Consider the following 23,950-nt stretch of genomic DNA (forward strand, 5'->3'; position numbering starts at 1 on the left):
AATACATCATCACTTGTATAAAAAATTGTGTTTGAATAACACAGGTTGCCAAAACTTTTCGAACACTCGTGAACAACCTTGCAAGTCGTAACTTTTCCATGTTTATTGGTAGCTTGTGAGGTTTTGGATTTGGCTACATGTCACACATGTGTATGACAATCATTGTAGGATCTATCATTTGGGTGAGTGAGTGGTGGTCGATATCTTATCTTTAATTGGTATAGTCCGGTGACAATAAATGATTACAAAGGAAGAGTATGTCACAGGTTTTGGTTTTTTCCTAGACTTTAATTTTAGACCGTATTCCAACAGGGAAAAGATCCTTGTAGGGTCTATTGAATGATGAGAACGCAAGAATTTGTATGGCTAAAAGGAAAGAATTGGTTACAATGTAATTTCGTCACCCTCCCCAATTTATTTGTATACTTAATTGTTGGATAAAGAGGTGGACAAAAAACTAGCTTAGACACGGTGCTTGGCTTATTTGGCATGCAATTTAATTTAGAAGGTAAGAAATGATTGGATGTTGAATAACCAAGTGTTCGGGGTGGATGTGATATTTAAAAAAATTAAAGTGGCACTCCATCCGTTTCTAAATATAAGCAAAATTGTTTTTTAAGGTTCATTCATTTAATGATGTATGTGGTTCATAATATTTACCACATACATCATTAAATGAGTGAATCTGAAAAGTCAATTTTACTATTATTTAAAAATGGGGGGAGTATGTTGATATTGGAGTATGAGTATATTGAAAATCTTCGTGTTTGTTTTACGAGTAATGTTGGAATCGAAGAGATTGTTTCACAGGTAATTTGATTTTGGTGGCCAAATATGGAATGTGGTTGTGGGAGGTAATTGGATTTGGGTGGCCAAATATGGAGTATGGGTATTGTATGGAATGTGGTTTAGCAGGCTTTACTTGGAGTCATATTTGTTTTTGTTTGTAATTTTGCTACATGTTGTTTGTCTGAGGTGAACTTCTAGGGGCATGTTTTAGTTATGGGGGTATTGTGGAGTGGAGTGTTTTGTATTGTTCTGTGCCACTTCTCTTGAGTCATGGTCTGACAATGTGTTTATAAGTGGAGACAATCCTCGCCTCATAAGTCGGTTTTGTGAGGTTGTGTTAGGCTCAACCACGATTTCTAATATTATATTAGAGCCTCTGCAAGATCCATTAGGTCACCATCTATCAGGTTTTCCCTATCGGGCCACCCACAATTTATATCCACAAACCAAGTTCAATATTACTGGTCGTGAGAGGGTGTATTAAGAGTTCCACATCGGATATGTGTTGGCCTGACAATTTGTTTATAAGTGGGAGCAATCCTCACTTCACAAGTCGGTTTTGTGGGGTTGTGTTAGGCCCAACCACAATTTCTAAGAGAGTTTATCTCAATAATATTGGCTTTTTAAAAAATGAATTTATTTTGTAAAATTGATACAGATTAAAAGTAAGTTGAATGTTAAATGATTTTTCATTAAACGCATTAATATGTAAAACTATAAAATCAATTCTAAAAGAAAAATTAATTCTATACAAAAGCAAGAAAATATGTTAGAATTAATCATATACCTCCAATAAATTTAGGTGTTGCGATACCTAGAGATATGTGTTGTCTGTGCATCTTTCTCCCTTCTTCTCTTTCAATACAAAAAATTAAGTTTTTTTTTAAACAACTAACAAATATTATTAAACAGATAGATTGAGAAAAGTACAACTGACCAACTAACGAATATTGTTCGATGGTGTTATATTGTGACCATAAAGTGTATTCTTTTTCAAGATCTTTGATTCAATTATCATCTATGTTAATTTAGATGAGATTGTTTAACTTATTACAAAAAATGAAGAAATAAAAATACAAGGTTACTCTACATAAAATAAATTTTTAAATAGATCTTAGAAAAGACGTGAGGTGTCCAAAATTCATCTTTCTATATATTACCTTTCCAATAGCAACCCAAGTACTCTTGGTATAACCAAGCAACACTCACATCCACTCTTACACTCTCTCTTCCAGAAAGAATATGGCTTTTGAAGAAACAAAACCAATAAGATTTGGAATACTTGGTTGTGCAGAAATAGCTAGAAAAGTTTCAAGAGCTATAAACCTTTCACCAAATGCAACTCTCTACGCAATTGGAAGTCGTTCACTAGAAAAAGCAACAAAATTTGCAGCTTCAAACAACTTCCCTTCTCATGCCAAAGTATATGGCTCATACGACGCGGTTTTAGACGATCCAGACGTCGACGTTGTCTACATTCCGCTTCCGACTAGCTTGCACCTTCACTGGGCAGTTCTTGCTGCTCAAAAGAAGAAACACTTGTTGCTTGATAAACCAGTTGCTTTAAATGTTGGAGAACTTGATAAGATTTTGGAAGCTTGTGAATCTAATGGACTGCAGTATATGGATGCTACTATGTGGATGCATCATCCTAGGACTGAAAAAATGTTTCAGTTTATATCTGATCCTAATCTCTTTGGTTCCCTTCAATTGGTATGATTCATCCATCCCTTCTCACTTTTATATTTTTGCTAAAATTCTTTATTTTTTTTTTTGTCAAGCAACATAGTGGCTATGAATTCACTTTTATAAATTGAATAAGTGGGTGTCCGGGGTTCCAACCGGCCCGTGCATATATTATGTAATGTCTTTATTAACTGAGTTAAGCTGACGGAACGTCTTTACCAACTTAGTTAAGTTGACGGACATTTTTGTCTAATTATTGTTTAACTTTGGCTCAATTAAAAAAAAGTACTAATTGTTTTGTGTTGTTACTTATGCCCAAAATATATAATTATAGGTACATGCTGCATTTACATTCGGGGCAAGTCCACATTTCCTAGCAAACGACATTCGTGTAAAACCAGATCTTGATGCCCTAGGAGCACTTGGTGATGCTGGTTGGTACTGCATTAGGGCAATCTTATGGGCTGCAAATTACGAATTACCCAAAACAGCAAAAGTCTTACACAAACCAAAATACAATGAAGCAGGGGTACTTCTGTCATGTGAAGCTTCTTTGACATGGGAAGATAACAAAGTAGCAACTTTCTTTTGTTCCTTTTTAGCAGACATGTCTATGGATATAACAGCTATAGGGGCAAAAGGGTCATTGCGTGTTCATGATTTTATTATACCTAATCAAGAGAATGAGGCTTTGTTTAGAATAAGTTCAAATTCTTATTTTGTTGAACTTTCTACTGGTTGGAATCCTAAACCTAGTGAGATTATAGTAAAAAATGATGTTCCACAAGAAGTACTTATGGTTAAGGAATTTGCTCATATGGTTGGTGGGATTAAGTATGGGAATTCTAAAGTTGAGAATAAGTGGGCAATTATTAGTAGGAAAACTCAAGTGGTTATTGATGCTGTGAAAGCTTCAATTGATAATGATCTTGAGCCTGTTTCTATTCAGTATTAAGTAATTTATGTTTCTAGTTGTATTTTGTTTTGTAGTTTTGATGTTCCAAATAAGGAAGTATCTTATGGCATAGATGCTTTAATAAGTGGTGATACATGTACCACCCTATGTGGCAATATATCCTTTACACCCACACAAGATTCTGACACGTGGCAACCTGGACCCCACACAAATAGAAGATAAAGTGTGGTTGTGAGATGAACTTACCAAAATATCCCTAATACATGGGGTGTACAATTGGATGTATGAATAAAAGGTGTTCATGTAACATTTTCCATTGTAATATCTAGGAATGTTCACTGTTTTCTTTTTGAATAAGGAATGTTCACTATTTGTTCTTAACTTTCAATCAAGGTTTAATTAAATCTAAGAATTTGAATCCCGACTTTTACATATCGTAATATCTTTATCCCGACTTTTATATTTTTTTTTTTGGCGACCCGACTTTTATATTTATTTAAATAGTTTGTTAGCTAGAAAACAACTCCTTAGATAAATAGATGAAAATTTCAGAATTTGAATCCCGATTTTTACATATCGTAATATCTTTATCAACTGAACTATACTCGTAAGATTGGTTCGGTTTATTCTTATTAGTTGGAAAATTAATAAATTGAGGTTTATGAAAAATTAATACGAGGTCTTTTTAAATCCATAGTAAATTTTATTTTTTAGCCGTTTCAGAATATAAAATTATTACTGTATTAATGTAATAAATTTCAAATAATATTACTTTTTTTAAGTATTTGGTACAAAGAGTACCACTTAATTCATTAAAAAGAATAAATGAGCACAAAAAAAAAAGAAAATGAGGATTAGACCAAAACCTCTTCAAAAGGTAATAAATCTATAATTAGGAAGACCTGATCTATTTTTTTTTTTTTACAGAATCTATTCTAATCTTATCTGGGATACCATCCCACCAAGTGAAAGTGAATGAAGAAAGCAATATGGCGGTTAGGGTATCAACATAAGAGTTACATTATATATGAGTTATGTTGAACTAAAATGAGTTTGAACAATACCTATGAAAGAACAATTGGATATGTTTGTGTGTGTTCAAGTGCGCAGGACCATAGACAGTTTGTCGTCTTCTGAAACAATGTCACTATCAGAAAGTGAGTAGTACAGTTTGTCGCCTTTTGACCACGTGCAGAAAAAAACAAGAAAATTCAATGACAAAGAGAATGTAACAAATCATTCTATTAGAGGAGAAAGATTTTCGAATGACTACACAACGATATTATCCATTTGAGGCAACATTTCAGCTTCTCTGAGCAAGCTTCTCAAGGATTTATTTCATGTGCTGTCACTTCTTCATCAACAGTTGAAGAAAAAACAAGAAGACTTCTGTTATTTTTACTAGTGCCCTTATAATCTGCAACGCCCTATTTATTCATTTAAATATTTTGGTTGATTTTGGTTGATTTAAAGTCTTTTATATGACCTATATGAATTATGTTGATTTTGTGGTGTGTTGTATTTTATTAAATGTTATATTTTTATTATTTATTAGAATATGTGGGAATTAGAAATAATTGGAGTTTAGGGGCTGAATTAGAAATAAGGAGAGTTGTGTGGGGTTAATTAAAATAAATGGGCGTTAAGTTAAGGAGTTAAGAAATTGAGAAGTCAGAAAAACATTTCACGTGAAAACAAGTCTTTGGGGAGAAAAAGGGAGAAGAGCCAAGTGAAGAACCGGAGAGATCGTAGAGCTTCGTTCGTCAGAATTAAGGTAAGGCTGAGGCTAACTCTCAATAATCATAGTGTATGTAAATTCTGAAATTGATTTAACATGTACTTGTTTATGAATTTGGGAATTAGGGTTAGAATATAGAATTGAATCGTTGGAAGAAGTAGGTAATCTGATGGATTAGGGTGATAAAGGATGTTTAGATTGTAGATTAATCACAGACTAAGTTTCTAATCAATTTTGGGGTTTGGGTCGATGGAAATTGGGATTTTCACTTGAAAAGTCGGTGTCTAAACGTTTTTGCAAATAAGAGATTATGTGAGGTTTGGAAATCGATTTTTGGGTGGTTGAAACTTGAATCTTTCTGTAGATTATGATAGGGCTAAGTGTCAGGAGCATGTAGGTGAAAAGGCATCGAAAACAGATTAACAGTTTGATTTTTATGCGCGAAAACGTGAAGGTTGAAAATCTGATGCTTTCTGTCAAACTATGATCGTGCCACGATTCGGGACCAACGTGCCACGATTTTGATCTGTATTTTAGTTCGTCTGACACTGGAAAAATCGTGCCACGATGGGAGACCAACATGCCACGATGCTGTCATCCAAGAAACCTTAAAAATGCAATTTTCTTCACTCCAAATGCTTCCAGACTTCTTCCTAAGTGTAGGGACTTTATCCTAACAATCTAGAGATGTTTTTAGGAAGGAAATAACCTTGTCTAAAGGGTCTAATGAGTTCATGAGTTGGTCTTAGGGGTAGGAATGGAAGTTGTTTATAAAGGTATAGCCTTTCAGTTAATCTAAACTAATATAATTGATGTTGTTGGTTAATTTAAGCTATATATATTATGTGGAAAATGTATGATATAGAAAATATCGTTGTTTATTTCATTCAAGTTGTTATTATTAATATTGCTATGTTGCAAGTTGCTTATGTTGTTGTCTCTGCTGTTGTTGATTATTAATATCATTAAGTTGACCAAGTTGTGGAGTAAGTCATAATTATTTATGCACAGTTGTTGTTGTCGTTCATGTTGTTGAGTTGTATGTTGATATACACAGAGTTGAGTCCATTGCATACTCAAAAACCGTTGAGGGCTTATGCCCTGTGAATGCCTTGTCATTCAAAATTGTTGAGGGCTTATGCCCTGTGAATGCTTAATTATTCAAATTGTTGAGGGCTCATGCCCTGTGAATACTAGTTCATTCAAATTGTTGAGGGCTTATGCCCTGTGAATGCTCGTTCATTCAAACGCGTTAAAATGGTACCACATGCATGTGCATTGTCGCATTTGTCGTTGTGTCGTTGCATAGTCGTTGTTGTTGGTTGAGTTGTTGTCGTTGTTGTTGGTTGAGTTTGTAGGTGTTGTTAATGTTGATGAAATATGAAACATGACTGTTGAAATATCCGTTGTTTATTAGATTGTTAAATACAGTTGATGATTTATATACCTATTATTATTGATTGTGAGTCTCACCCCTTCTGCTTGGAAATGTTGCCCGTGATCTAGAATAGTTGATGTTAGTCGCTGTCATGAGTGGACCTTCCCTCACATGTGTCTTTGGTGCTCTGATACGTAACGGGATGAGAATTTGTTATTACTTTTAGTGTCTGAGTTAGCAGAGTTGAAGAAACAGTTGGAAGATTTACTTGATAAGAAGTTTGTAAGACCGAGTGTTTCACCTTGGGGAGCGCCGGTAAAGCCTTCGAAGAAATGATGCTGACTGGACTAGGGAAATTGTCATCATTGCAATCATTATCAAGCTTTTATGCGGTGGATGATCGGAAGAAGAAATCTGGGAAACTGAATGAATTACAGAACTTAAATAGTCTAAGAGGCAATTTAGAGATTAATAGACTTGATCAGGTAAAAGATGTGATGCTGGAAACACAACATGTGAATTTGAAAGACAAGAAACTCCTTGAGTCCTTGGATTTAAATTGGGAAAATCAGGACAATAAAGAGAACAAACTTTCAACTACTAGAAAACCTTTGTCCCCAGTACCAAAATCTAAAAAGACTGCATGTGCGGTGGTATCCAGGTGATAAGTTTTCGAGTTGGCTTTCTTCTATAAACCATCTTTCTTACATCTCTCTCTCTTTGGCTTTGATAATTGCAAATCTCTCCCACCATTAGAGCATCTCCCATACCTCATGTCTCTTGAGATAAGTTCTATGAAAGTATTGGAGTACATACACATTGAAGAGGTGTTTCACACTGCAGCAACATTCTTCCCGTCATTGGAGCGGCTAAAGTTTAGTGGTTGTAAGAATTTCAAGGGATGGCAGAGAATGGAAGGTCAGGTCAGTGTAGATATACTCTCGCGGCCGCCATTGGGTCCTCTCTCTCAACTAATAATCAACAAATGCCCAAAGTTGACTGACTTGCCTACTTTTCCAAATGTTGAAGAATTGCAGTTGTGTGAATCTATGGTGAAGCCATTGAAAGAAACACCGGATATAGCATCATCCTCGTCCTCCACTCCTCAAATAGTCATTGAAAAGCTAGTCTTAATGTGTCACTAGTTGGTTTAATTTAAAATGTGCACTAGTTGTTCAAATTGAGGCCATGTCTTTATTTAAACATGTTAAGCTTTATGGTGTTTTTGCAAAAACATCAGATTTTCATTATTTAGGATAATTTATCATGAAATCCAGTTGAAAAAAATGTATGTTTATCAATCAAAATACATTCAACCTTTTGTAGGAATTACAGTGGACAGGAAATGATTAATATTTTTTTAAACCTCGCGTGAACATAATAATTATGATAATTTTTTAATGATGGTATATTTATTTGAAGGTTTTATTGAAGGACGAAGGAAGAAGTGACTCTAGCTTGGTTGTGGGAGCTTTCAAGAATAATATGGACACTTTCCTGGAAGCTTAATTTGTCTTCTCGTATGCGTTTCTACTGCTCTCCTATTTTCAAGGATTGTATTGTTTATGTTGTGTTGCTTTCTTTATGAATTTAACTGTTGTTTCTTTGCAACCCATTTGGGGTTGGCCTAGTGGTTGGCTTTGGATCTTGGAGTTTGCTCCTCCAGAGGTCTCAGGTTCAATTCTCTCTGGTGCCAATTTCGGTGGGCTAAATCCATACAGATCCTCTCGAATTAGTCGATTCTTGAATTGGATACCGAGTTTTCAAAAAAAAAAAAAAAAAAAACTGTTGTTTCTTTGCACTACATTCTTTTTTCCTATACCATACTTTTATGGCAAGGTTTTTAATGAGGTAGTTGTTGTTATTGCACAATCTTGTTACTTTGGGTATTGACTTAGTCCCCTAAGCTCCATTTTTTCCATCGTAATTTTAATCTATTTTTTAGGTTGCTGCGAATCATGAGGCTATCGATTTGGGGTGTCAACCTAGTTTCTATCGAAATTCTAATTATATGGTGCCCTTTATTATCAATGAAAATATTTATTAGAAAGTTAATATCTATCAATACATAAAGATTTTACTTACAAATGATTAGCGTGCTAGTCTGTCTCTTCTTAGTTTGCAGTGGTAAAAAATGGAAGTTACAATTTGTATAAAAAAATTGTGGAAGAAACTAAAACAATCGGTTATTTGTATAGGCAAAAGACTGAAAAATTTGAAAGAAAAATGACTGCATACTTTGTATCATATTGATAAATACTTGATGTTTAAGTGGTATGACAATATGAATATGAAGAATGAAGCTAGTTCAAAATGTCTACTAAGGTGTGCCTACTTAGTAAGAATATATTTTTTCTTAATCCAATGAGACATCCACTTTCTCCCAATACCTAAAATTTATTTGAGGATTTTTTGTATGGAGAAGAAGATGACGACGAAGAAGGGATGAATATTGACGAGTTTAAGGTTTGGAAAAAAAAGTTTAGCTTGATTAATTTTGAACTTTATTTTGGATAAACCTTGATGAAATTTTTAGGAAAGAAAGGAACTCAAACGTTTTTACTGCAATCAAATCTCACTATCAAATTGATTCTTGCACAAGATGAGGTGTACAAACACAACATCGTTTAACATTGTAGGTCAACATACTAATGTTTGGACTTACGGAAAGAAGGGACTCATTTGATAGACGTGAAACAAATTGAAGGGTGATTTGGCTATTTTGAAAAAACTAAGAGACGAAGTTAACTGATGATTACATACCATGACTCACCACCTCATGGATTAAATTCATATTAGGAAGGCAGTATACTTACATTAAAGGATCCACATCTAAAATTTTGTACCTTTGCATGAAACAATGATTTCTTTTTGGAGAACAAGTTAAGATGATGATATAAATTTTGTCAAAAAAGAAGAAGAAAAGGATGATAAATCTATAGTTGAAATACACTTATGTGATAGTTCGGTAAACAAAAAAGTCAAAATACATTTTTTTGTCCTTTAAGTTTGATAAAAATATTGGATTAGTCCTTTAAATTTTTTAAGTTTTCAATAGGTCTTTATTACTTTCAAGGACCTATTTAAAACTTAACTTAAAAAACTTTAAATAGGTGCATTAAATTAACAAAATAAATGACTTATTTAAAACATAAAAAACTTAATAAGGACCTATTTTAATCAAAAAAAACTTGAAGAACCTATTTAAAACTTAAAATTTTTATAAGACTATCCCGATATTTATAACAAATTAAAAATAACAGAGGTATTTTGCCAAAAAAAAATTTTTTTTTTTTTTTTGGAACAAGCCAAAATAGAATTATATACGAAATAGGGTAGTCCCAAACGCACAAGATATGCCTTAGAGACTACCTCAGAAACCAAGAGTTACAACGGTTACAAACAAAACACAACAGAAAACATTAGCCAATACCCAAACAAACAAGAGGGTTTGACCACCACTGCTGAGTCCCAAAAACAAAGGTAGCTTTTTTAGCTTTCAACCAACCTAGAGACAGCAGTTTAATCTTATCTAGTAAACAATGGATGGGGGTAACAACCTGATTAAACATACGGTTGTTACGCTCATTCCACACAACCCAGACACATAGAAGTCATATTAGTTGCATAAAAGAACGTCTAGCAGCACCACCACCTGTCAAATGAGTGAACTGTAAAAAATGATCTGATATATTATCTGTGTCCACCCTACAGCAACCAATCCAAACTCGCACCAAATGCTTCACGCCAAAAAAAAAAATTACATTGTAACTTTATACAAGATTCAAATCTCTTAAGAGATTGTAGTAATCCGATCATTAGTGAAAATAGATACTCTAAATTTTTTTCTCTTAGACCATCTACAACATAGCATCCATTATTGGTACTTAAGTGGGTCTCCCATGTCCACATCACCAATCTTACGGTAATACTTAGGCTCTGTTTGGTAAAAATAAGCTATAAGCTAGCTGATAGCTGAAAAGCTAGCTGATAACTTATAGCTGAAAAGTTTGCTTATTAAAAATAATGTGTTTGGTAAAATTAGATGTTGAAGTGGCTGATAAGTATAAAATGACATGATTTTTTTTTTTTTAATATACATATAGACACACACATTTTTTTGTAATGTATTTATTTTTTTAATATTTTTAATTATAGTTAAATATGTTTTTGGTCCTTATAAATATTCAAACTTTAGGTCTTAGTTTCCATAAAAAAATTCTTCGACCTTGAATCCTAAAAAAAAATTCACCGACAATTTTGATCTCTGCTTTATGAATTCCAAAAATAAGAGAAAGGTGGAAACAAAATGTGAGCTAGAATATATAAAATTTTACAACGTACAATAGACTAGTTATTTTTTCCTTTAAAAAAAAAATAGGCTAGTTATTTTTTGTGTGGGGTACGACAGCTTAGTTATAGAAAAATATAAAGCATTTCCTTATATATATATATATATATATATATATATATATATATATATATATAAAGTGCTCCTTAAAAAAAAACAACGTGACATTTTTTTTTAAGGGAAAAAATGGGGCGGTTATAAAGATGAATATGGATAGTTGTTTAATTAAAAAAATAATTAACTTAAATTAATAGGGTTAAAGTTGAAAGAAAATATAAAAAGCTACCAACTATAAGCTAAAATCCTACTTGAAATAGCTTTTCAAAAAACACTATAAGCTCATGAAAAAAGCTTGTTACCAAACACGCCACGTTTTCATCTAACGAGCTTATAAGCTAATCCAACAAGCTATAAACTAGCTTTTTCGTGTTACCAAACACAGCCTTAATAAACACAAATTTTCTTCAATCTAACACCTCAAAAGAAATTATTAAATATACCTTATAAATAACTTTATATGATTATATTTTTAACAAGATTTATTCATTTTACTAAGATTTATTAAATGAGACTCCATGAAAAATGAAGAGATAGAGGGTGCTTCTATAACCATCATCCTCTATAAACACTCATATGTTATACTCCACAATAAAGATACATATTTAATGTAGTATTAAATAGATGAAGCATCCATCAAATATGAATAGTTTTAACTCTTTCGATTGTCACCATCAATCTTATTCTTACTATTAAAGTTTTTTAATCTCAATTTTTCTCATCTCACCTTTTTCCGGTCAACGACTCGAAAAACAAGAGAGCAAACATTGCGGGGATCCATATCTGGTCATTAGCATCAAATTAATTAATTACAGTACTAGTAAAAATTTCCCCTTCCCAATCTTTTAGTTTTTGTGAAAACTATATTGTTGAGATTCACACCATGGGGAAATTGCTTAGAAATTTCCTTGATTCCTCTCAAACTAAACGACACCTTTTTTAAATTATACCTCCAGCATTGGGTATATAAATTACTACCTTATCCATTAATTAATAATTGGAGTAGGTTTGTATGATAACAATTAATACTATTTAAAGATTCAATTAAAATAATATAATTTCAATTAACTTCGTTTTTAGTTGACTTAAAGTATGTTCGGCAAGAGTAACTAATAAGCAACCTTATATATTTTTTTTAAGAAATAACTCAACGCATTTCATTAGTTAAATGATACTCTCTCCGTTTCAAAATACATGTCCATTTTGGAGAAATTACACTAACCAAGAAACCAAATAAATTTTGTTATTTTTGATGAAAATATGTGTGTGTTTTCTATAATACCCTTAATCAATTATTATTTCATTTTATTTTTTCTCTCTCTACAATAAATATGCAAGGGTATTATTGACAAGACAATAATTAATGTTGCATTGAAACTTGAAAGTGACAAGTATTGTGAAACAAAATTATTCTCTAAAATGGACAAGTATTATGAAACGGATGGAGTATCAAATACATGACGGTATATCATCATAAAAATTGGAGCTAGGATTATATGGAGCTATCCTAGCTAATTCGTGAGCGACCTCATTAGTTTGCTTCTTATTAAACTCAACATGAGAGTTTTGAAACCTATCCTAAAACAACTGTTACAGGCAGTAAAAATACTACCAAGCTCACTATCATCATCTACCCCTGTGTGAAAAGAATCCACGACCTGCTGTGAATCTAAAACAACGTCTACATTATCAAATTGAAGGCCTGAAACCGATTACAATGTCTTGTGTAAGCAAATTGCTTCCCTTATTGTGACATCACATAGAGGATAAAATCAATCGGTTCTTACACGCACAAAGATACTTGTATTATCCTGGATATACATTCCCAGACCGACCCAGTTAGGAGAGGAGGAAAAGGAGACATCTATATTACATTTGTACCTACCTCTTGCTGGTTTTTTCCACCGGATCACTTCTTGTCGGCTTGGTTCCTGGTGATTTGTGGTTGAAGTATTACCGACGACGTTACTAATAATTTGAGCTGACTTCCTCTCTTCAAGAAGTGTTGTTTCCCTAGTCAACACTTAAGCGTTTGTCTCAATTTTCTGCTGCCATAACTTTAAGTTCCTTCTTTTCTAAATGCTCCACATCACGGTAGCAAAGAGAGCACATTGAGCTGGACTAAGTGTAGATAACATATTAAATATCACCACATTCATATTGTAATTTTGCCTAAGAGCTCTGTTAATCTTGTCCCAAAGGTTAACCTCGCGCAAAATGTGCATAACACTAGGATATTCTAACAAAACATAGATACTATCTTCATAATGGCTACCACAAAGCACACAATCAATGCAGCACCGTTCATAGCGTTTTACAGGTCGTAGGCATAATATGAGAAAAATGCCCCTTACATAATACATCATAATTTTTTTTAGCTCATTGTTGTGTTTTTATTAACTCTTCATTTTGTTTTTTTATTTCGCTTTTTACTCCCGAATATAAGTTTTTTCAAACAACATATGAAAATAAATCAAATACTCTATAGACACCAAAACAGAATAAAATACCGTAGAAGTAGAGAACAATAGCACATGTGAAGTAGACTAAAATTTTAGCACTCCAAAACATCATATGTCAAATGCAGCCATTGATAAAACGAACAACAAAATAAAAAAGATAATGTGTCTCACATCGATTTTTTTCCCGTAGTGATCTCACATTGGTTTCATAATGATGAATGTGTTTCGCATGATCTAATTTATTTTTTTTGAAATATTTGAAAGACAAGATTAAGATTAATTTCTATAGTAGGCTCATTTTCAACTTAAAATAGTTTTTTTTTTTTTTAAATTATCCCAATTTTTTGAATTATAAATATCGTCGATATTTTAAATATTAGTGGGGCACATAATTATGAACAAAGGACCCAAAAAAATATCACCAATTTCTTCGATAATAAATTTTTGAGCATATTATTAAGAACAACCATTTTTTTATTAGAGGGTGTATATAGAAATTTTTGTGCTACATGGGGTATAAATAGGAATTTGCGTCAAAAGGGCAAAAAAAAAACCGATTTCAGCTCAGCATTTCATCATATTAATGTTTTGGGCCTTTTTAGAGAAATTTTCTATATATACTCCCCAAAAAACTTTAACTTCCTTAATAGCTGCCATCGACTTGGTACATGTAAATGAGAATTATCTGCAATTTTTGTAACACAAATTCTATAGGCACTGCACACCGAGTACATACCATTCTTTTCTGCTTTCCAAATTAATTTATCTTGGAGATCAATCCAACAAGGAATGACACATTGGAAGGAAATTTTATTGGGAAAATATGGCAATAATATTAACATATTGTTGGACGGATGTCGGGAGGTTATATCATATTATGGAAGGATTTATTGGATTTGGAGAAGGACGTGGAAGGGAATTGATTTCACAGAGAGTTGATTTGAGTGGTGGGTAACAGATAAAATACTAGAGTTGCATGATATAGAATAAAATTGAATTACAACGATTCGAGTGAAAACAATTCAATATGTTCCTCAAACCATTGACAACTCCTCTAACTCTCATCTTATTTATCTTCAAATACAAATAAAAAGTATTAAAAACACAATCAAAAGATCATATGATTCTCCGTCATTATGTATGGAGGTTGAGAGAGAAAGAGATAAAAGAGTGATACAATAAAATGAGGATGCCATAAACAAAAAGAAATAGTCAAAAAAATAAGTGTTTTTAGCAACTAAATAAATATTATTAAATAGAATGGGAAAGGTACAATTGACCCTACAACCCAAAAATACTACAAGGTTACTCTACCTAAAATAAAGGGTAAAATGAATGTTAGAAAAATCGAGGCGTCCAAATTTAGTTGTTATATATTTTACCTTTCTCATTCTCAAAACAAAGTATTTCTTTGCTGCCTCAAATAGCCACCCAATCCTTATTATAACTAAGCCACACTCAAGTTCACTCTTCCACTCTCTCTTCCAAAAAGAATATGGCTCATGAAGAAACAAAACCAATAAGATTTGGAATCCTTGGTTGTGCAGAGATAGCAAGAAAAGTTTCAAGAGCCATAACCCTCTCACCAAACTCAACCCTCTACGCAATTGGAAGCCGTTCATTAGAGAAAGCAACAAAATATGCAGCTTCCAATAATTTCCCTTCCCATACAAAAATATACGGTTCATACGACGCCGTTTTAGACGATCCAGACGTTGACGCGGTCTATGTGCCGCTTCCGACTAGCTTGCACCTTCATTGGGCAGTTCTTGCTGCTCAAAAGAAGAAACACTTGTTGCTTGAGAAACCAGTTGCTTTAAATGTTGGGGAACTTGATAAGATTTTGGAAGCTTGTGAATCTAATGGATTGCAGTATATGGATGCTACTATGTGGATGCATCATCCTAGAACTGAAAAAATGTTTCAGTTTATATCTGATCCTAATCTCTTTGGTTCCCTTCAATCGGTATGATTCATCCATCCTTTCTCATGTTTCAATTTTTGTTAAATTTTTTTTTTTTTTGAGGGAAAAAACTACGAATATTATTCTTTTATCGTTGGAGAAACAAAAAAATTTAGACTAATTATCTAAAATTTATTTTATTAATTGAATTAAAGATAACTTTGTCAATAAATATGTAAAATATTTTATCTTAGACGGGGCGGGGGGATTGTATTGTAGTTTATATATGCAAATATTATACCAACTTTTGACATCATTCCTCAAAACTAAAATTAAAAGGGAACTTTTAATTTTAACCGTACATAGATATAATTATGTTATACGGATACCCTTTTTCTCCACATTTAATTGTGCGTGCTCAGAGTATATCATTGGTTTAACACAAACAACAAAAAATAATTGGTCTATGTCAAGATTGTCAAATTAGATCTAAGTTCGTCAATGATGGTTTGTGTCGTTAAGTATATATATTTAATTGCAGGTACATGCTACATTTTCATACCCGACGAGTCCATATTTCCTAGCAAACGACATTCGTGTAAAACCAGATCTTGATTCACTAGGAACACTAGGTGATACTGGTTGGTACTGCATTAGAGCAATCTTATGGGCTGCAAACTACGAATTACCCAAAACAGCAAAAGCATTACACAAACCAAAATACAATGAAGCAGGGGTACTTCTGTCATGTGAAGCTTCTTTGACATGGGAAGATAACAAAGTAGCAACTTTCTTTTGTTCCTTTTTAGCAGACATGTCTATGGATATAACAGCAATAGGGGCAAAAGGGTCATTGCGTGTTCATGATTATGTTATACCTAATGAAGAGAATGAGGCTTTGTTTAGAACAAGTTCAAATTCTTATTTTCTTGAACTTTCTGCTGGTTGGAATCCTAAACCAAGTGAGGTTGTAGTTAAAAATGATATTCCACAAGAAGCACTTATGGTTAAGGAATTTGCTCATTTGGTTGGTGGGATTAAGTATGGGAATTCTAAAGTTGAGAATAAGTGGGCAATTATTAGTAGGAAAACTCAAGTGGTTATTGATGCTGTGAAAGCTTCAATTGATAATGGTCTTCAGCCTGTTCCTATTGAGTATTAAGTATCTTTTGTTGTCCTTTGTTTTTTAGTTTGATGTTCCAAATAAGAAACTATCTTATGGCAGAGATGCTTTCATGATTGTAATACCTTGGAATGTTCACTTTTTGTGGTTAACTTTCAATCAAGGTTTAAATCTAATTGTATTCTCTTTTGATTTTTTTATGTCAAATAATGTGATGGTAAGAAAATTTCTCATTAGATAAATAAGCAAAGAATCTAGGGTTTGAATTTCAATCTCTGCATATATCTCAATGTGTCTAACAAGTGAACACTGCTTTGGTTTATTGTTATTAGTTGGAAACTTAATATATGGAGATATATGAAAAATTAATATGAGGTGTTTTCAAATTAATAGTAAGTTTTAATTTTTAGTGGTTTTGGATTCTAAAATCATTTACTCATTTAATGTATTCGATTTCATTGGTTTTACGAACATGGTGCTTCATCATTGGTCGGCTCCCACTCAAGCGGGTTGGATGACCTATCGATCAAGGAAAATGATAAATAAACATCCTTTTTTTCTCTACCACTTTATACACCTCTTACATGGCATTTTAATTTAATTTTTTGTCACTCTCTCTCTCTCCTGAAATCTTATCTCATCTTTCTCTCTCCCTAATTTGATTTTTTCGTTCTCTCTTCCTGCCAATCTCCTCACATCTCTCTATTCTGATTTTTTTTCTCTCCTTCTCCTCAAATCGTTATCTCTATTTCTCTCTTCTCCCTCACTTCTTTCTCTCTGCCACTTGTTTCCTCAAATCCAGACGTCGTCGCGTCTCTTGTTTTGGTTTGTTTAAAATTGTTGTGGTTGTGTTTTTGAGAAGAATTTGAGGACGGTGGTGGTGGAGGCGTCGAGATGAGAGTTTAGAGATGATGATATGTGTGTTTAGATCTGAAAACGATGGTGGTTGTGGTGGCGGCGGTGGTGGTGAGATCTAAGCTTTAGGACGAGGGCGACGGTTGTGAGATCTAGCATTTGGACGGTGGCTATGGTGGTGGTAGTGGTGATATTCGAGGTTTGAGAACGGAGGACAACAGTGGCAGGTGGGGTTGGTAGTGGTTGCCGGTGGGGGTTGGTGGTGGCCGGTGAAGGAGAAGAAAGAGAGAAAGGAGAGGGTGTGAAAGTTGTTGTGAGTGTATTGGACAAAATTGCCCCTCATTTTGTTTTTAATGACAAATTGCCCCATTATAACTAATTAAAAAATGCCACATGGAAGGGTTTAGATGGTGGTATGCCACATAGGATGTTCATGTATCATTTCCCATCGGTCAAAGGCAAAGTTAGAGTCTTAAGGTTGTCCTAAAGGGGTGGATTAAGGAGACTTAGAAATATGGACTTTAGACTAGGGGAGTTGAGAGATAATATCAAGGATCTGGATGGGTAGTGTTACACCCATTTTCCCAACTTGAAATTTTTTAGCATAAATTAGAGTAAAACACCTTAAACGAAATGGTACACTTCTTTCAAACGTAAATATAGTAAAATTACTATTTATTTCAATCATTTCATAATATCAAAATTAAATCTCAATGCAGTGAAAAATATCTTGGTAAAACATCATGTTGGCACAACGGCCTCAACTTAAACAACTTAATAAAAATCCAGTCTAAACAGTCTTCAACATAAAAGTCATAATAAATCACGTAACATATGGAAAACAATAAAGATCCCCATCCTGTTACGTATCAGAGCACCTAAGACTCATGTGAACAACAACTAACAGCTACTACTCTGCATCACCTGCAAGTTACCCATACGAAGGGCAACATTTCCAAGCAGAAGGGGTGAGATTCACAAACAATAATATTAAGCATATAATTCATCAATTACATTTAACAACTTAAACTTCATCAATTTATAATAATAATTATTCGTATAGTACTTCATTAAATCATCAATCAACTTCTAGTCAACATTAATATCATATTCATCACATCATATACATTCATCATATAACAACATAATCATCACATCAAAAACATCATTGTATAACAACATAATTCATCATATCATCAACATCTTCTCATAATAATATAGACAACACAATATATTCAACAATAATGTTCTTACTTCTTTAACTTTAGCAACACTTACTAATTTAACCAACAACGACGACAACAACAAGATTCAACAACAACGACAACAACTCACTCAACAACAATTAACTCAACAACGACGACAACAACTCACTCAACGACAACAACAACAACAACTCACTCAACAACAAAAACAACAACTTAATCAACAACAACGACAACAACTCTCTCAACAACAACGACAATGACAACAACTCACTCAACAACAACAACAACGACGACAATAACTCACTCAACAATAACAACAACTCACTCAACAACGACAACTACAATATGCATGGGGCACCATTTTCAACGTGTTGAATGACTAAGCATTCCGGGGCATAAGCCCCCAACAATTTGAATGATAAACATTCCAGGGCATAAGCCCTCAACAATTGAATGATAAAAATTCCACGGCATGAGCCCTCAACAGTTTGAATGACAAAGCATACCAGGGCATAAGCCATCAACAATTGAATGATAAACAATCCAGGGCATGAGCCCTCAACAGTTTGAATGACAAATCATTCCAGGGCATAAGCCCTCAACAATTGAATGATAAACATTCCAGAGCATGAGCCCTCGGCAGTTTGAACGACCAGGCATTCCAGGGCATAAGCCCTCAACAGTTGAATGATAAACATTCCAGGGCATGAGCCCTCAACAGTTTGAATGACAAAGCATTCCAGGGCATAAGCCATCAACAATTGAATGATAAACATTCCAGGGCATGAGCCCTCAACAGTTTGAATGACAAATCATTCTAGGGCATAAGCCCTCAACAATTGAATGATAAACATTCCAGAGAATGAGCCCTCAGCAGTTTAAATGACCAGGCATTACAGGGCATAAGCCCTCAACGGTTTTATGAGTATGCAATGGACTTAACTTAACTCAACAACATCAACGACAACGTAGACAACAGCAGGGACAACAACATAAGCAACTAGCAACATAGCAATATTAATAATAACAACTTGAATGATATAAACAACGATATTTTCTATATCACACATTTCCCTCATAATATAAATAACTTAAACTAACTAACAATCATTAGTCATCTTAATTTCAGACTCTTTGAACAACATTAATATTATAAACAACTTCATTTCTACCCTAAGGACCAACTCACAACATAGGTTAAATACTCTAAAACACCTTAATTTAACTCATAGTACTTCTAGTTTTGAGGTTTGGAATTATTCCATAAGTTTTGGATTAACTTAGAAACAGTTATGCTGAATTTTCATAATATTTCATTAAGACCTCCTTGGAGTATTTTCATCATAACTCAAAAGTCATTTTCAAGTCAAACCAAAGCCATTGGAAAGCTAACAAAATTATCTAAAACTTTCATGTTTACACCAAAGGCCAATTCAAAACAGAAACATGTGAAAAAGACGCAAGAACGCGAAACATGGTATGCTGTGACTAGGCAGCTCGTGAGGCGAGTGAGTTTACTCGCTGTGGCGAGTTGCGACAGAAAACTCTATGGGAACAGACCAGTTTCCAGCCAAAAACCTAATTTTTCATCCACCCAAACCCCAAATTTGATAGGAAACTTAACCTATGATTATTCTACAACCTGAACATCAATTCTTAACACAATTTCGATGGTTTCTACACTTTTCAATTCAAAAATCAATAATCAAAACCTAATCCCAACTATCCAACCTAAGAACAACAACATGTTAAATCACAAATTCAGAATTTATACACTATGATTACTGAATGTTAGTCTCACTCTTACCTTAGATCGATGAACAAAGCTCTACATAATCTGATTCTCCCCACTTGGCTCTTCTCTTGATTTTTCTCCCAAAACTCTGTTGTACGTGAAAACTACTTCTGACTTCTATTTTCTAATTTTCTTAATAAATATAACCTCCCAATATTTAATTAACTCCCACTTAATTCACTTATTTATCATTTAACCCCAAAACTCCAATTAAATCTTAATTCTCACTTATTCTATTAAATGATGAAAATAGTCATTTAATAAAATACACCACACCACAAAATCAACATAAATCATTTAAAATCATATAAAAACTTTAAAGCGACTAAAAATAATTAAATAACAATTATAGGGCGTTACATGTAGGCTAAGGGGAGGGATCTTGTTTTTGTGGAGGTAGCTGATAAGAACCAGTGTTTGGCCTATTTGTAAACTGTTTTGACGATCCAAGACTCGCAGATGTTCCAATGGTCAAGAGCAAAGTGGTTGAGAGAGAGAAGGACATAATACAACTTATTTCCTCGCCTGTGTGAAGAATAGAGGTATGAGGAATTCCATCTCGGCTCCTAGGGTGGAAAGGTGGATGGATGATGTTGCAAAGAACAAACAAGCGATTGTGAATTTCTTTACGCATCATTTCTCAGACCCATAGACCTATAGACCGACCATGGGCGATATTGATTTCTTTCATATTTCTAATTTGGATAATGTTCTGTTGTCAGCTCAATTCTTGGTTTCAAAAATGGAATTGGTGGTTTCTAGTCTGGATGGTAACGAGAGCCCTAGGCCGGACGGATTTAATCTCAACTTCTTTATACGGTTGCGAAATATGTTGAAAGCTGACATCGAGATTATGTTTGAGCAATTTTATACTCCAGCAAATCTGCTTAAGATCTTCTCCTAATACTTTCTTACCTTGATCTCTAAGGTTGAATATCCCATACTTTTAGGGGATTTTAGCCTGATGTCGTTTTTAGGTTCCCTGTAAAAGTTGATGGCTAAGGTCCTTGCTTTGCGTTTAGCTCATATCATGGAGAAGATTATTTTCGTAAACCAATCGACCTTCGTTAGAGGGAGACAACATGTAGATGGGGTTGTGGCTATAAATGAGATTATTGTTTTGATGGGAGATGGGGTCGTGGACTAGAGTGTGTGTGTTTATAAGTAGCCTGCTATCCTGGTCAATTGTTCTCCTACCTAAGAAATCGATATTCAAAAAGGGCTCAAGCAAGGAGACACGGTGTTTTTTGTCTATGAGGAAGAACTTTTGACTGGTATGGTGGATATCCTTCGAGAGGTGGTCCTTTATGAGGGTGACGATTCTTGGATTTGATGGAATAGTCTGGATGGGGTGTCATCATCATTGGGTGACATAGAGTTGGGTGACATTGACCAATCATTGTGGCACTAATGTCGCCCAACTCTATGTCATCCAAGTATTTTCCGGAGTAGCAGGGTCTTATGTGTTGGACAAAGATGGATTTGATACGTTCTTGTAGTTTGGGTGGGGCCAGGCTTATGAGATTGCTTATGGTATTAGGTTATTGGTTCTTTTATTTGTATTCTTTTGGTGTTGGCTACGTAGGTCTTTTCAGTTTCTTGTATCTGATAGCATGTTATTGTACTTTATTGAGTGATTTTGCCTTGCTTTCATGTTTTTATTTTTTATTTTTTTTTATTATATATATATATATATATATCTATGCCATTCAAAACAACAATAATGATAAGTTGACACTCTAAATGTGTACACTCCTTTGTATCACTCTAGAAAATTTAAGTTAACCAAATATATGGTCTGTCTGACTACATATGGTGATTGTATGTAGCCTTACTATTATGTTGGCTTTACATCGGGGTCTTATAAACAATTGTCCTTCAAATAAACATTTGATAAAAAATTATTCTCTAAAATGGTTAAATATTTTAATTTTCAATACATTTAAAGTAAAAAAGTTCGTAAAAACTTATCATTTAGAATCCTTAAAAAGAGTCTCGTTGTATTGAAATCACAAAAGTTAATTGATTTGAGTTGGGGGAATTGAGAAGTTGTTCTTCAAATTTTGATCACAAGAATTTATACCAGGTGCTAGTATATATTAATTCTTATTTTTTTTCTGAAAAATAATTGATTATTAAATCTATATTAACGTTTAAATGTTTTTTAGAGGATGTATTCCTAGGAAAACTATTAAATTCTTTTTTTACGAAAATAATATTTAAAAGTTAACAAATACATTCTGCAACAGTTTTTTCATTGTATTATTGCTATTTGTTTACAAACAGAAGAAAAAATTGAAATGGCGGGTAAATGTCGTTCTCTTCATTTATTTGCTAATGTAATAATGCAACGTATCCTTTTCACTTTCTGACTTTGATTCCCCTTTTGTCCTTGTCTGTACCCAACTCAACAAAACCAACAAAATTACACCTCACACATGATTGAATGGAGTTGAAATCCAAAAGATTGTTTAGCTAGATAATTCTTGGTGTGGAGTGGTTTTGGAAAATTGTTCCTTTTCCCTTTGGTTTTGCTCATTCACATCTTGAAAGTGTTTGCGTGAATTAACTCACGTTGAAATTTGTCCACGGTTAATTAACTCACGCCAGGTTGAATTAAAAGAATGACCAATTTTAAAAGCAAAGAGCAATTTCCATGGTTCTTAGGTGGGTTTCGTATGGGTTGTGTATTAATTACCAGTTTAATTGGCCTTTGCTTTGTGGTTTTTGGGGTGATTTTTAGTTTGGATTTTTGTTGGTGTGTGTTCTTTTTTTCTTGCTTTGCTTAATGTTTGTCATGGCAAACGGGGTTGTCCATATTCTTGCAAGAGAAGTCACGTTACTAGTTAGTTTTGTTGTTTATTTTTATATACCCGATTGTATTGAATCTCTTATTATTAATCAAATGCTATAAGCATATTTCTTTTAAAAAAAAAAAACTTTTGTCATGGTAGTTGTGTTGTTGTTTGTGTCTTTGTCTGGTTCGTATCTTCTTGAATGGATTTGGTTGTTTAAATATTATTGGCTATTAAAAAAAGTATGTTAAATGTTATGTTAATTTTTCTTTTTGTTATAATTTGAATCATGAACCTCCAATACCTTAACTCATTTTTTTTGTTTAAAAAGGTAAATTGGCTCATCTAATTGACACTGGAGAGAATCGACTTTGAGGTCATGAGGAGGAGCACACTCCCTGGTCCCCAGTCAATTAGGCATGACAATGTGGCGGGGGTGGGAACAGTTTTTACTTTCCACATCCTCATACTCTTCTCTCATATACTTACTCGTTACCCTATCCATATCAAACAAGGATCAATATCGAATTTCATCCCCGTTCCCGACGGGTTCAGGTATCCCCGCCCCCATCCCTGTCCCCGTAGTGGATAATTTTTCATAATAAAAAAAAAAAAAAGTATTTTTCTGCCCCGGACGCAATGTTGCAATGCATTATCTTGAAAAGAGATGATGAAGATTCATGACTATGGTGATGGAAAAGAGAGAGACCGAGACTGAGAAGTGAGTGTCATTTGAGAGACTGAAACTTTGACACGATTGAAGAGAATAGAGAGAACTCTGAGAAGTGAGTGTCATATGAGAGATGGAGAATCTGACTGTGTTACTGAAATAATTTATGGTTTGAGTTTCAATTTATATAAAAGGAGTAATAAATTGATTTTCTACATTCAGGA

At 33.6% G+C, this 23,950-nt stretch overlaps 2 protein-coding genes across 2 annotated transcripts; both read left to right on the forward strand.

Annotated features, from left to right (window-relative positions):
• Window positions 1–1,945: 1,945 nt before the first annotated feature.
• On the forward strand, window positions 1,946–3,748 carry LOC25496200 (uncharacterized oxidoreductase At4g09670). The gene is made up of 2 exons (XM_013596473.3): window positions 1,946–2,502; window positions 2,810–3,748. Exons 1-2 carry the CDS (start codon window positions 2,032–2,034, stop codon window positions 3,428–3,430), a joined length of 1,092 nt encoding a protein of 363 aa, XP_013451927.1. The 5' UTR covers window positions 1,946–2,031; the 3' UTR covers window positions 3,431–3,748.
• An 11,026-nt stretch (window positions 3,749–14,774) lies between these two features.
• On the forward strand, window positions 14,775–16,610 carry LOC25496201 (uncharacterized oxidoreductase At4g09670). The gene is made up of 2 exons (XM_013596474.3): window positions 14,775–15,343; window positions 15,822–16,610. Exons 1-2 carry the CDS (start codon window positions 14,873–14,875, stop codon window positions 16,440–16,442), a joined length of 1,092 nt encoding a protein of 363 aa, XP_013451928.2. The 5' UTR covers window positions 14,775–14,872; the 3' UTR covers window positions 16,443–16,610.
• Window positions 16,611–23,950: the final 7,340 nt, after the last annotated feature.

Source organism: Medicago truncatula, chromosome 6, assembly GCF_003473485.1.
Source record: "Medicago truncatula cultivar Jemalong A17 chromosome 6, MtrunA17r5.0-ANR, whole genome shotgun sequence".
NCBI lineage: Eukaryota > Viridiplantae > Streptophyta > Magnoliopsida > Fabales > Fabaceae > Medicago > Medicago truncatula.

Excerpts from the sequence above, each read along its gene's own strand:
- LOC25496200 (XM_013596473.3), top strand. The coding sequence starts at position 2,032 with ATGGCTTTTGAAGAAACAAAACCAATAAGATTTGGAATACTTGGTTGT. Across the intron at positions 2,503-2,809 it reads TCTTTGGTTCCCTTCAATTG|GTACATGCTGCATTTACATT; the intron begins GTATGATTCATC and ends ATATAATTATAG.
- LOC25496201 (XM_013596474.3), top strand. The coding sequence starts at position 14,873 with ATGGCTCATGAAGAAACAAAACCAATAAGATTTGGAATCCTTGGTTGT. Across the intron at positions 15,344-15,821 it reads TCTTTGGTTCCCTTCAATCG|GTACATGCTACATTTTCATA; the intron begins GTATGATTCATC and ends ATTTAATTGCAG.